The 14257-nt window shown below is 36.9% G+C and overlaps 1 protein-coding gene and 1 pseudogene across 2 annotated transcripts in view; one reads left to right on the forward strand and one right to left on the reverse strand.

The window, feature by feature from the left end:
* LOC119044132 (E3 SUMO-protein ligase RanBP2) overlaps positions 1 to 10663 on the reverse strand; it is a 75278-nt gene extending 64615 nt beyond the window's left edge. For both annotated transcript variants that reach the window (XM_037138358.2, XM_037138356.2), the window contains exons 1-4: positions 10480 to 10663; positions 4910 to 4977; positions 3022 to 3133; positions 2399 to 2551 (exon numbers count right to left, since the gene is read on the reverse strand). In XM_037138358.2, coding sequence (XP_036994253.2) covers positions 2399 to 2551; positions 3022 to 3133; positions 4910 to 4977; positions 10480 to 10551 — 405 coding nt within the window. In that variant the 5' untranslated portion in view covers positions 10552 to 10663. The remainder of the gene's footprint in view (positions 1 to 2398; positions 2552 to 3021; positions 3134 to 4909; positions 4978 to 10479) is intronic.
* A 2728-nt stretch (positions 10664 to 13391) lies between these two features.
* On the forward strand, positions 13392 to 13853 carry LOC119044134 (RNA-binding protein 3-like; annotated as a pseudogene).
* Positions 13854 to 14257: the final 404 nt, after the last annotated feature.

Consider the following 14257-nt stretch of genomic DNA (forward strand, 5'->3'; position numbering starts at 1 on the left):
ACGAATATTTAAAACCCAGCTGCTTCTCACCAAAAAAAACTTAATGTTACTAATATTTATTTATTTACACAGATTTAAAAAATTATATTTTAATTCTGTACAAAATTGTTCATAACAGGTTTGTAATAGCCAAAACAGGAAACAACCAAAATATCCCTCAAAAGTAAATAAACTGCAGAACACATCCCATACGTACCACAAAATACTACTCAGCAATAAAAAACAAACTATTGGTACATACAACTTAAGTGGATCTCAAGGGCATTATGCTAAGTAAGAAAAAGCCAACTTCATGTGAGGTTGAAATTACAAAATTATAAATATGGAGAACAGCCCTGGTAGAGTGGCTTAGTTGGTTGGAATGTTGTCCCATGCATCAAAAGGTTATGGGTTCGATTTCTAGTCAGGGCTCATGCAGGAGGCAACCAATTAATCGATGTTTCTCTGTCTCTCTAAAATCAATAAACACATTCTTGGGCAAAGAGTTTTTTATACACACCTCTCTGTACAATCATTGCAAATCATTGCAAATTCCTGTGAAAAATCTGTAATTATTTCAAAGTAAAAAGTTTTTAAAATTCTATCAGAAACCTGTATAGTAGAAGCAGAAGATTGTTAAAAACGATATAAATTTAAAATTCCATTTACTGTCCTCTGGTGTGGCTCAGTGGATTGAGCTCCATCCAGCCTGCGAACCAAAGGGTTTGCCAGTTTGACTGACACTCGGGGCACATGCCTGGGTTGCTCACCAGGTTCCCAGTTGAGGGTGCATGATAGGTACCACACACTGATGTTTCTCTCCCCTTCTTTCTCCACCCCTTCCTCTCTCTAAAAATAAATAAAATCTTTAAAAACTTAAAATATAAATAAAAATTTCATTTACTTAGCACAACAGGAAAGACTATGTCCAAAGAGGTACTTAGTAAACCACTATACTTTACTCAGTAAAGAGTAGAAATCAAAATGGGTTAATATACTAACAACAACTTCTATCACTTTAAGTAATTACCTGTAACATCCTAGAGAAAGTTTTAACTTTTTGTTCAAAAACCTCACTATCCTGTAACACAATCCTTTCCATTTTTAAATAATAGTTCTTTAAAACCTTCATAATAACCCTAAACTCTCATTCTACAGATAATTTTCACCCAATGAAGTACAGATGTATCAAATAGCTTAATTTAAATTTTAGCTCCAGCCCTAGCTGGTGTAGCTCAGTAGACTGAGTGCTGGCCTGAGAACCAAAAGGTCACTGATTCATTCCATTCCCAGTCAGGGCACATGCCTCGGTTGCAGGCCAGGTCCCCAGTAGAGGACACTGCAGAGGCAACCACACACGCTGATGTTTCTCTCCCTCTTTCTCCCTCCCTTCCCCTCTAAAAATAAATAAATAAAATATTTTTAAATAAATAAATCTTAGCTCCACCATCCTGCTACAAAGCTGTAAAATTCCTAGAATATTAATCATTCCATAATGATAAATGAGATGTCATTTATAAACCATAATAGGCTACAACAATTGCAAATACTCAGAAAAGCTTTAAAAAAAATTTTGCTTTGCTGTTATTTATTTTTAATTTTAGCAAGTGGAAGAGGGAGAGAGCGAAACCACCAATTTGTTTTTCACTTATTTATACATTCAGTGGTGATTCTTGTATGTGCCATGAGAACCTGCAACCTTGGTGCATCCAGATGACATTATCCAACTAACTACCTGATCAGGGCTTCCTATTCTTTCGTTCTTTTTTATAGATATTCTTTCTCTCTGTCTCTCCCTTCCTTCCTTCCTCTCGTCCTCCCTCCCTTCCTTTCTCTCTTTCTCTACTCCCTCTTAAATCAATAAATTTAAAAAATTAAATTTTAAAAAGAGCTCTGGAGAGTGGCTAGGTTGGCTGGAGCGTCGTCCCATTATGTCAAGGTTGCAGGTTTGTTCTTGTCAGAGCACATATGAAAACAACCAATAAATGCATAAATAAGTGGAACAACAAAGCCAATGTTTTCTCTCTCTCTAATCAATACATAAAACAATTAGATATTATTGACATACCACATTGTATTAAGGCATACAACATAATAATTTGATACATGAATACACTGCAAAATGATTTCCACAATTAGGTTAGTTAACATCACTTCAGTTACAAATCAGTTTTTCCTATGATGAGAACTTTTAAGATCTACTCTATTATCAACTTTCAAATATCAATACAGTATTGCAATTATCTAGTAACTAGAAGTTTCTACCTTTTGATCAACTTCACCCATTACCTACCAACTCCCCACCTACACTGGTTTAATAAGTTTGCTACTGAAAAGTCACTTAAACTCCAAATATTAAAAATGATTATGTCTTAAGTTTTACCCAACTGCTTCTATTGTGTTTTATTCGGTATTTTACCTTTAGTTTATAAATTGCAGGACTTCCTGGGAAAAGTTTAGCTGCTCTTTCAACCCAATATTTTGCTCGTCCATCAGTAATATCATTTTTACAAAGCAATTCTGCAATCTTCAACACAAGATCTTTTTGTGTTGGGTTTAATTCCACTGAACGCTGATATCAGAAAATGAATAACAAGTTAATAGGATGCCTGAAGTACATATACTCATAATATAAACATGAAAAACTCGATCCCTAAATAACATGCTATTTCAAAGTTGTTAATATTAAACTTAAAGTATCTTAAAATAGTTTTAAAATTAATTGAATAAAAATTATGTTTGTATTAGGTAGATCCAGGGGGAAAAAAAAAGAAAACCAGACACATAAGAACAGCATTTATGATCATGTCAGCCTTAAAATTTGTGTTACTCTTCTTTTTAAAGTGTTAATCTCCTAATTATAAATTATTGTGTACTTTGGGCCAAATAATTTAAAGTAAGTTCCAAACCGTGTCGCTCAATGGTACTGTGATACTGACACTTATTTTCATGATGTCCATAATATATATTTGAATTATTTATTACATAAATTGCTCTGGGTATTGTGTATTTGGTTGTTCAGAGCCCAAACTTATAGTTTACCTTGTAACATTCAACCGCTTTGTCAATGTTTTCCTCCACTTCATAAAGAAGACCAAGAAACTTGTGAGCTTTGGGATCCCTTTCTTGCACATTAATATATGTAGATATGTATCTGTTCAAAAATAATAGTATAAAAATAAGTAATCTTTAAATAATCACATTAAAAACTAATATTTAAATAGCTGGAGTGCATCTTAAACCAAAGCAATCACTCAACTCATTAATGAAAGTGAACTCCCCAAAACTGGAATTTATTTATAAAAAGTTGTGCATTTACTCTTACATGTTTAAACTTTAGTCACCTCAAAGTACTCTGCATTTGATACAATACACCTATTGTGACTTTTTCCCCCACTGCTCGAAACAGTTTTTGAACTCCTCAATTTTGATGCCTTTTAGCTTTTCTGCTGTTTGTTTCACCTCTTCCACATGGCAAAACATTTCCCTTTGAGGACTTTTTTCAACCATGGAAACTAAACAAGGTGAATGAGGAGGGTGGGGCATGGGGGTCATGCCATTTTTCGTCAAAGCAGTTGAACCCTCAGTTTGATGTGGGCAGGTATGCTGGTAAATCATCCATCATGAAATGGGCAAACGCACTAGTCTTCAAAAAAAAATTCACTGACACCTAATACAGTCTCTCACAACACTACCAGCTAGTACACTGATAAAGATGGGTTCCTGGAACATTCACCTAGTGGGGCAAAGCCTGTACTACAATGGTCCTGCCCCACAGAAGATAATTCTGGTTTTAGGGGGAGTCCCCCAACGCAATTACTGTCTACCACTATTTATACAAGAATATGAAGATAATTGAAAGTACCCATAGAAACAAATGGGTAATACACACAAACACACAAAGTCGACAAGAAACTATTACCACTAAATGCTACATTTACTAAACATCTTTTCCAATGCTACCCACATATAAGAAATAAAAACATAAATCACTTTTTCTTCCTCATTACATTTTGGTAAAGCACTAAAGAGTTTATATAGAAATTAAAAAGTAATGGCAGTAAATATTTTTAAGTCATCATAATACAAAATACTAATAAAGATCAACAATTTCCCAAACAACTAAGAGAAGGTATTTACCTTTTAAACAAGAAAATAGTATCTAACAGCTAAAATAAACACAGTACCAAATGCAGGTAATTTTCTTCTGTTAAATCAAGTAGCAACTAAAAATAAGCAAGCTCCTCAATGAGTGGCCTGTAAGAGAAATTAGACCACAGGCCAACACTGAAGGAAGAAGTATCACTTTAATAAGAAAGCACCATTAATGGCCACAAGGTTCATACTAAACAAAGGTGTTCTTATTTTTTTTATCAGCATTTCCATCTTCCTATCAATGCCTTTAATAGCCTGCCTCCCTCCTCATTTCCTGCTTTAAGTCACTCCAAATCAGGAAATTAGATCATCAATCCTCTAGGCCCAAGGGTGAGACAACAAAGTCTGTCACCCATTGAGTCAATTAAAAATCATTTATACTACCTATTCCCTTGTCCAGAAGTCAGTTTAATTTTGAATTCATTACTACTTTCTAGCTGATTAATGTGTAATACCAGATACCTTATCAGGAAGAAATTAAGATATAACTGCAGCTATCTTTTATTCTAGCAGAGAACAATCTTTAGAAAATGTGTTATAAACCAGTTTCTTGCCTTAGTCAGGCATGCAGAAAATCCTCATTCTAGGCTTAATCTCCATGGAACCTAGGCTAGAACTTAACATCAGTCTTATTAGTGATAAATTCTTATTTCCAAGACATACTTAGAAGCAACTGCAAAAGAACCATGTTTTTTTACCCATTTCAATGAAGAACAGGAAATATGGTAAAGGCACTGATTTTAGAAAATAAAACATGTTTATATTTGATACTTACCTTTTAGCAAGATCATATTCTTTAGCTTCATAGTACAGCTTCGCAAAATAGAATCCTTTCATTGACTTCTAAAAAACATTAAAAGTACTTTATTTTTCAAATTTTGAATTTTGAAATGTTTCAGAAGAACTAAAAATCTGTCCTAATGAGGTTAATATTAATATATTTTATCTTTGTTCATCTTTTAAGTGAACAAAGAAAATCAAAGAAATTACCTGTAAAAATGCATGCGTATTCTAAAAGCCATGATTCCATGGTTTTATAATTTTCATCATGAAACAAAACAAATTTAGGTATAGCAATATCAGACAACCTCAGAAATTAAGAATTTATGTCAACAAAAAGCTTAGAAATCATGTGGTGCCACTCACTTTATACACAAGTAAACAATACACTTTTCAGGCAGGAATGGAGCTGGATACCAGAAACCTCTTTTCTAACACCTAAAAGCCTTTATGGGAAAGAATAAGCAGGATCTTCAGACCTACTATGTCACTGATCCAGGCACTATTCTCTTTACAGATCAGTAGTTTATACTCAAGGAATTAAAAAGGCAGAAATAAAAACTGAATTCTGGTAATAAGCCAAATCCACACACTGGCTCTTTATTTCCATAAGCTTCAACATCCAGAATGCTGGAACACAATGAGATTGTGACTGGGATCGAACCAGTTACCCTTTGGTTCACAACCCACGCTCAATCTACTGAGCTACACCAGCCAGGGCCGAACTCATAATTTTAAAAGATGTGAGGAAGTTTATGACAATAATAATACATAACAGTCAAGACGGCACTGAAAGAAACAGAGCTTTCTTCCTTCTTTTTAAAATGAATACCCTGGCTGGTGTAGCTCAGTGGATTGAGCACGGGCCTTCGAAACAAAAGATAACGGTTCAATTCCCTGTCAGGGCACATGCCTGGGTTGTAGGCCAGTTCCCAGCAAGGGATGCAGGAGAAGCAACCATACATTGATATTTCTCTTCCTCTCTCCTTCCCTTCCCTTCTAAAGATAAATAAATAAAATTTAAAATAAAATAAAATGAATAGATCCTCACAATACAATGTTAACACATAAAAGAAAAATCAACTCCACTAACCTATTTTGCTTCCGACTATCTCATTAAAGAGGACTATCTTAAGATAAAAAAATTATTAAAGACTAAAATACAGAGCCATAAAATTTGGGGTAAACTTGATAATCTTCTGTGTCCAACTGCTCATTTCACAAAGGAACTGAAGAAGCACCTTGTGTAAAGATACACACATAGGTAGGAAGGAGCAGAGGCAATGCTATAAAGGAATATTTGTGATGCAGTCAGCGTGCTTCTTTCCATGACACTGTAAGCAAACACCTGAAGTCAGTTAAGCTGCTAAGTATCAAGAATTGATGAGAGGCTACAAAAACATTGCAGAAATGTTCAGACCTTAAAATATGCCACAACTGACTCTCCCACCTCTCCTACACCCCTGCAAAAAGCTGAAGTAAATGAGCTGGTTCTCAGTATAAACTGATGAATTTCAAACCTGTGAAGACCCAACCAGGGTGAGGGCAGGGGTTACAAAGGAAAATAAGCAAAGTCTAGATACTGAATGGTGACTTGCCCAATCCCTATACCCTGGAAGATAAGCTTATAAAATAGAACAAAAAGAAGGCACACATGAGTGAGAAAAATGTGGAGAATCAAACCAGAACCAACTTAGGCTTTCGCTTATATGTGGAATCAAAAGAACTTTAAAATAAAGAAAATAGAAAGACTCAGATAAGAGACTGACAGTTGTCAAAGGGGGGAGGAGGCGGAGAGCTGGGTGGAAAAGGATTAAGTACAAATTGTTAGTTACAGAATAGTCAGAGATGTAGATTCCAGCATAGGGAATAATATTAATAATATCACAACTATGTATGGGGACAGGTGAGTATTTGAGGCATCGGAAAGAACACTCGGTGAAGTACATGATTTTCTAACCATTATGCTGTACATCTGAAACTAATACAGAATAATACTGAATGTAAACTGTAATTGAAAAATTAAATTAAAAACACACATCACAACAATGACAGAAAAGAGAGAAAGACAGAGACACGGGGTGAGAACCTCAAAGACATGTCCCAGAATTGAAGGAAATAAGTTTGCCAATTCAAAAGCATCCTTCACAAAATCTGTAAGCTACCAAGAACAAGAATCAGCCCCAGCTGGTGTAGCTCAGTGGATTGAGCGCTGGCCTGCGAACCAAAAAATTGCAGTTCAATTACCAGTTAGGGCACATGCCTGGGTTGCAAGCCAGTCCCCAGCAGGGGATGCATGAGAGGCAACCATACATTGATATTTCTCTCCCTCTCTCCTTTCCTTACCCTCTTAAGATAAATAAATAAAATCTTAAAAAAAAAAAAAAACAAGAACAAGAATCACATCAGACATCTAACAATAGTACAAATGATCAAAAAATTAAATGCTGCTCTTAGAATTGAAGAAGCAATTATTTCAAAACTAGAATTTTTTTAATATTTTATTTATTTATCTTTGGAAGGAGAGAGGGAGAGAAACATCAATGTATGGTTGCTTTTCATTCGTCCCTTGCTAGGAACTGGCCTGCAGGGAACTGGTCTGCAACCCAGGCATGTGCCCTGACTGGGAATCGAACTGCGATTGTCTGGTTCGCAGGCCCATCAAAACTAGGATTTGATTACCAAACTATCAATTAAATTAGATAGACATTTTTCAGGCATATGTTTAAAAAAAAAAACCTCACACATTCCTTCTCAAAGCAAACTGGAGATTGTGGTACACCACAACAGAGGAAGTAAGTCAAAAGGATAAGAGTTACAAGAAAGCAAAAGTCTAACATAGAAAAGTGAAAGGATTTCTCAAAATGATCAAGGAAACTCCCAAGGTCATAGCTGTGTAGCAAAAAGAAACAGAAACAGAAACCACACCAGGTTAGAGCAATAAAACAAGAGTGCTCCAGAAGGAAGATTCTTTTAAAAAAAGTTTAATTTGAAATTAATGATGTGAATTGTTTTATCACACTTGAGAGTTTAAACTGCGTTTGGGTAAAGAATTAGTAATCACATCACAGAAAACTAAACAAGCCAATAAATAATTATTAACTACAGAAAAAAATAAAACAATACCATAAAGGTAACTCAAATGCACTAAATATTCATTTAACTAAAAATTACTGAAACAGCCCTGACTGGTGTATCTCAGTGAATTGAGCACAGGCCTGCTAACCAAAGGACTGCAGTTCGATTACCCATCAGGGCACATGCCTGGGATGCAGGCCAGTTCCCAGCAGGAACACGCAAGAGGCAACTATACATTGATATCTCTCTCCCTCTCTCCTTCCCTTCCCCTCTAAAGATAAATAACATCTTTTTTAAAAATTACTGTAACAGAACTGGTAGAACAAGGAAGGAAATAAAAAACATCTGTGGACAGAGGTCTGGAGGAACAGAGTAGAAAGTATCCAAAATGGAGAAAAGAAGATCAAGAAATAAAAGTATACATGTGTGTTATTCAGAAGTATGACATATAGATGAAAACAGTAGAACAAACAACTAATAGCTGTCGAATTGCCTGAGGAATAGAAATCAGGGGTTTGGACTGGGAAGCCAACCAGGCAGAAACATAGGAAAACTAAACAGAAGCCATCCAGAAAAACAAAAATTAAATACAAGAGAATTGGAAGATGTTTAGCAGCATCCCTGGCCTCTACCCACTAGAAGCCAGTATCAGCAGATAGCCAAAATATCCAAATCAACAAGGTTATTGGTGAAAATGAAAAATTCTATGAAAAAAAACTAAACAGACTTCTTGGCCAATCCAACACTAATTTTCTACTCTTCACAGCATCTGTCACTGTGGCCTCCACCACCTCCCTTTTTTATCACTTCACTTAGACAAAAGTTTACCAAATACATTCACAAGTTTCAAAGTTACTCACTTGCTAATCAATATTCCACTGAAACCCCCAGGTTCTAACATAAATAATTTACCCTTGTTTGAAGAAAAATGTCTGATTAAAACAACAGTCTTTAAATTTAAATGTAAAAGAGAGATGGCCACAATAAGCAATCCTTAAAACTTTGCCCCCAACCCTCTTCATTTTATAAAAAAGTTAGGTAGTTCAAAAAACAATCTAATTTATGTCTAGACCAGTAGTTCTTAATTTTTGGAAGCCACAGAAAGGCCTAAACTTGAATTTGAAAGAAAAGGTTGTATCAACAGGGGATTCAGAAAACCTTATTAAGATCCTGTTTTAGATTCAGGTACTATATTTGTATTCATGACTACACCAGCGATTTGAAATTACAGTCTGCATATTAATACCTATTTCTCTCCTCTAGAGAAACAGGCTGTAACCTACTCCACTATTCCTCAAAAAAAATAAGTCAAACCCCTACCAAAATCCTGCTGAGCCACCTATTGATCTTGGACAAATATCTTTAATCTCTCCAGGTGTCAATATCCACAGGGTTGTTGGGAGCACAAAATAAGACAGTATATGCCTAGTATATGATAAAAGATACAATTATGTTGCTGGTTGTCCTTGAGTTTTGGTGTTTTGTTGTTGTTTTTTTAACTTCATCATTTAGCTTTATTTTCATAGGCCCTTGACCACAACGGATCAGAATCACTCTTTTTAACATCAACATCTAATTAGTGCTTTACTATGTGCCCAGTGTTACCCAAAATGTTTAACATGGACTGTCCTTTATGTTCCTACCAATACCGAAACTCCCTCTTATTGATGAAGTAACTTTAACTTGCCTAAAGTCTCACAGCTTATAAACAGCACAGCTGATTCAACCACAAGACCCTGTTGCGGCCACTGTTAATTACTTTTTCCTCAAACACACGCAATCACCAAAGTCGCGTTAAATACAAAATGTATAGAGGAAAAATGCCCCGTGGTTCAAAAAGTTAAAATTTTGAAGGCACAGCATAACAATGCTCTGTAAGAAATTTAGAATTCCCAAGGTTCTGTTTTAATTTTTAAAAAGTAAAAAAGCAAGTTAATTTCCAAACAGTGCTAGGGGAAAAGGAGAATAAAACCCGCCCCCAAAACAGGGTGGGGACTGCCAGTATCTTTTCCGCGATCAGTCAAGATAGTTGCAAACTTGGCTGACCCTGCTGCAGGTCACCAAGATGCCTACGACGGGCCCGGTCACAGCAGCAAAAGCCCACCCCGGAGCTGTATCAAGCCCGCAGGGTCCGAGCCACCTCCAAGCCACCTCCGCCGTGGAGGATAACCGTCCAGGCGACGAAAAAATATGGCAGGCGCCCAAGCCCAACGAGGAGAAACCCAGGGACAGGATGGGCCCCCCGGTGAGGGCAGTCGGGAAGGGACCAGAGAAACTGACACTAAAGGCCTCCCGCCGAGGTCTCGCCCCTCCTCCCGTCCCCTTGGAGCTCCTAAACCCCACGCCACACACCCGCCCGCTTGAGGTGACCAGCTCTTCACCAGAACGTGCCAGGGAGCCGCGGCCGCCGGAGCCATGAGGCGGGCGGCACGCGGGATCCGGGCCAGGCCTAGGCGGAAGCCACCCGACACTCCGAGACAACCTCACCTCTCGGGGCGACGGGGCGAAACCCTGCACCGAGGCGATGTGCCGGTCCACGTCGGCCTTGCTACGCCTCATTGCGCAGCGGACCTGGATCCCAGAAGGCTCTTGCTGAGGACCACAGTACTCACGATCCGCTGGAGCCGAGAGGCTTAAAGCCTGTGACGCACAGTCGCTCGGTACGGAAGCCACCGCCGCCGGCGTGTTGCGTAAGCAATATGCGCCACGCCAACGACTGCTACGCTACGGCTACGCACAGCTAGCTGGCCTTCCGGCCCTGAGCTCAGGGTGGGGTTCTGTGGATCCCAGGTTGGATTGTGCTTGTCCTAGCTTACGCAGCGGTTTGGGCCTACGTGAGAGAAAAAGTGTTTGTATGCTGTGGCCAAGGACTGGTGTCTACATCAGTAATTTTCAACTGGTGTGTGCTTTAAGAATTTTTAAAACATGCAGTATCTGAGTCAAGGGCACTGACCTCTTTTCCCTCAGATTGTCAAATGAAAACAATTACAATAGCCAAGGCTGGTGTGAGTGAATCAAAATTATACCAATTTTTTAAAATATCAGAACGAAGTGTGTTTTGGTGTGCCACAGAATTTTAATACTTAGCTTATGTGTGCCATGAGATGAAGAAGGTTGAATATCACTAAACTAGATATATAAAATGATGTTTTACCTGATGGTTTCTTAAAAATTTGGGGAATTCTTTCTAGCACTCAGGTCATTTCTGTATGCATATTCCATCCGAAGTGGTTTGTAGGCGATTGGTTAAATGTATGATGTCGAACACATCATACATTTGAATATGACTATGAAGCATACATGTTAAAATTCATTCTAGGAGAACAAAAAAATTAAAAGTGCGGACTTAAGGCAGGCCACAAAATGCTGCCTCTGGACAATTAGATGTATATAATTGTATGTATATGTATATGTATATATATACACACACACATATATGTGTATGTATATTCAAATGCCCCCCAAATTTATATTTCAATACCAAAACAGGATACACCAAAATGTTAACAGTAATCATCTCAAAATGTTATGTCATCTGTATTTTCTAATTCTTCAGAAATATTTACTTTTGGAATTTGAATTTTTAAATCTTAGTTGAAAACAAGTTTTATAAAATGTTTCCAGTGGTGAAAACATTTTTAGGTTTTAAAAGATCATATCTGTGTATACAGTAGGCTCAATTATCTGGGAAAATAGCAAATAAAATATGTTGAAATTTTTTATTGGAAGTTTAGAATGTTATTGTTATGGGTAATTGTTTTACCAATTTTTTACAATGAGCAAGTATTGTCTTTATAGAGAGGGAAAAATCAGCATTTTTCCTATTTCAACCATATCACATATGAATAAGAGAAGAGAATGATGAGTGTGAGGTGACTAGTGTGACTGACAAACATTAGCAGAACAAACATGTAAAGAGAATCAGGTTTAGAGTGGAAATCCTATTTTAGATAGTTGATTTATTTCACTTGAAGTGCCATTTATATAATCCAAGTGGAGATGCCTACTAGGTAATGAAATGGTAGGACCAAGATCTGTAATGGAAAAAAGAAAAAAGATCTGTGATGGACTTAGAAATTATAAATCTCAGATGACAGTAGAAATGATGAGTTCACACTGGAAAGAGTGTTAGTGATAATAGTGATAGCTAATAAGTAAGCCCTTCTTCTGTTCCAAGTCCTTTCCTTAGCACATATGTATTCAACTCAGTTAATTTTTTTCCCAAATACTTTGTGAGGATACTGTTATTTATCATTATCTTCAATTTTACAGATAAGGAATCTAAGGGAGCAAATGGTAAAGCAACTTTTCCAAGCACTCTTGAGTAGTAAAATTAATCTGTTTAAGTTGAATATACTAAAAAGGAGTGGGCTAAAGAGAGAACCTTCTTGAAGAACCTGAAAGACTTTTCTTAAGTACATTTATTAAGCTTCACATTGTTTTCATCAAAGGATGAGTCTGTCCTTCTGAGCTTTAAAAATAGAGATTTTTCTCCACGATGATATTCATTCTAGCTCTCAATTCTTCCCAGTGTAGATTAGTTCCATTAAAACCGATTCTCACCAGTATTGCCCTTCCTTCAAATTACACACGTAATTATTATCATTTCCTCTACAAGGAATTCCTTAGCAGTAGGAAGAATTCTATTCTAAAAGCTCCTTCACTTTTGCTAATTGCAAGTTCAATTCGAATAAGTTGAATATATAAAAATATCTAGCTTGTTTTATACTTTTTATTTTTTTAATATTTTATTTATTTACTAAGATTTTACTTATTTTTTAGAGGGAGGGGAAGGGAAGGAGAAAGAGAGGGAGAGAAACATCAATGTGTAGTCGCCTCTCAAGCGCCCCCTACTGAGGACCTGGCCGGTAACTCAGGCATGTGCCCTGTGTGGGAATCGAACTGGCGATCCTTTGGTTCTCAGGCTGACTCAATCCACTGAGCGACACCAGCCAGGGCATAGCTAATTATATATTTTTTACTAGCAGCAGATTGACTTGATTCATCTGAATGCTCAGCCTATGAATTAATTAATCAAACAGGCATCCGATATTAATCAAACTCGAGTTATTTTCATCTCCTCATGAACCTTTGTACTCTGTTGCTGATTATCATCCACCGCAGACACATTATCTTTCACACATCACATGATTCCTTTTCTTCATAATCATACTGTAATTCCCACCATTTATTTTCTCAGCATGCCCAATTTGTATGATTCTATAGTAATCTTAAACTACTGTTTTATGGGTTGTACTTTGAATATTCTCATGACTTTTGAACTTAGTAGACATGATGAAGTTAAAAATGTTCACAAAGAAGTTCAATCAGTCACTCTGCTCCTCAGTGGTAGCTGTCCATCCAGCCCTTTTACTTCTTAATTTCCAGGATCTGAATTCACTGCCATGTCCTCTGAAGAAGGGAAGCTCATCGTTGGAGAGCTAAAGTTCAACACTGATTAATGAGCAGGCTCTGGAAGATCATTTCAGCTTTGAGCCTATTTCTGAGGTGGTTGTTTTCAAGGATCAGGAGATTCAGCAATCCCAGAGTTTTGGTTTCGTTACCTTTACCAAGAGAATGCCTCAGATACCATGAGAGCCAAGAATGGAGAGTCTTTGGATGGTCACCAGATCTGTGTGAACCATGCAGGCAAGTCTGTCCATGGAACCAGAGGGGGTGTCTTTGGAGCCTATGGGCATGGTCACAGATATTCCAGAGGGGTGAGGACCAGGGCTATGGGAGTAGCAGGTATGACAGTCAACCTGGAGGATATGGATATGGAAGAACTAAAGACTGGTGGCAGCCAGGGTGGTTTTGACAGCTATTTAGTAGGAAATTACAGAGATAATTATTATAACTGAGATAAGGCATGCACACCTAATATAGATACACAAGAAATAAAAAACTTCTAATCCAGAAGCATCCTTCCAAATGGCTTTAATTCATAAAGAATTTAGGAGCTTCACTGAAATGTTTGTTTTAGTATATCAACTTCTATTTTTTACTTTAGCTCCTAGGTACCTTGTTAAAGACCTTTTAGAAAGCTCTATGCATTTTTAATTTTTTCCTCCCATTCAAAGTCAAATTCTGGGACATTTAATACTGTCTGATATTTTATTTTTATCAGTTTTTTAGTTTGAGCTCTCAGGATTGGTTCTGGCAAAAAAAAAAGTTTGGCTGGGCTGATTTTTTTTCTTCAGAAATATGTTGGATCTAGGGAGATTTTTGAAACTCATACATAGTGTTCATCATTGTTAAGCAATTT

The sequence above is a fragment of the Artibeus jamaicensis genome, unplaced genomic scaffold (genome assembly GCF_021234435.1).
Source record: "Artibeus jamaicensis isolate MK-2021 breed Jamaican fruit bat unplaced genomic scaffold, CSHL_Jam_final contig_399, whole genome shotgun sequence".
In the NCBI taxonomy this organism is placed as follows: Eukaryota; Metazoa; Chordata; class Mammalia; order Chiroptera; family Phyllostomidae; genus Artibeus; species Artibeus jamaicensis.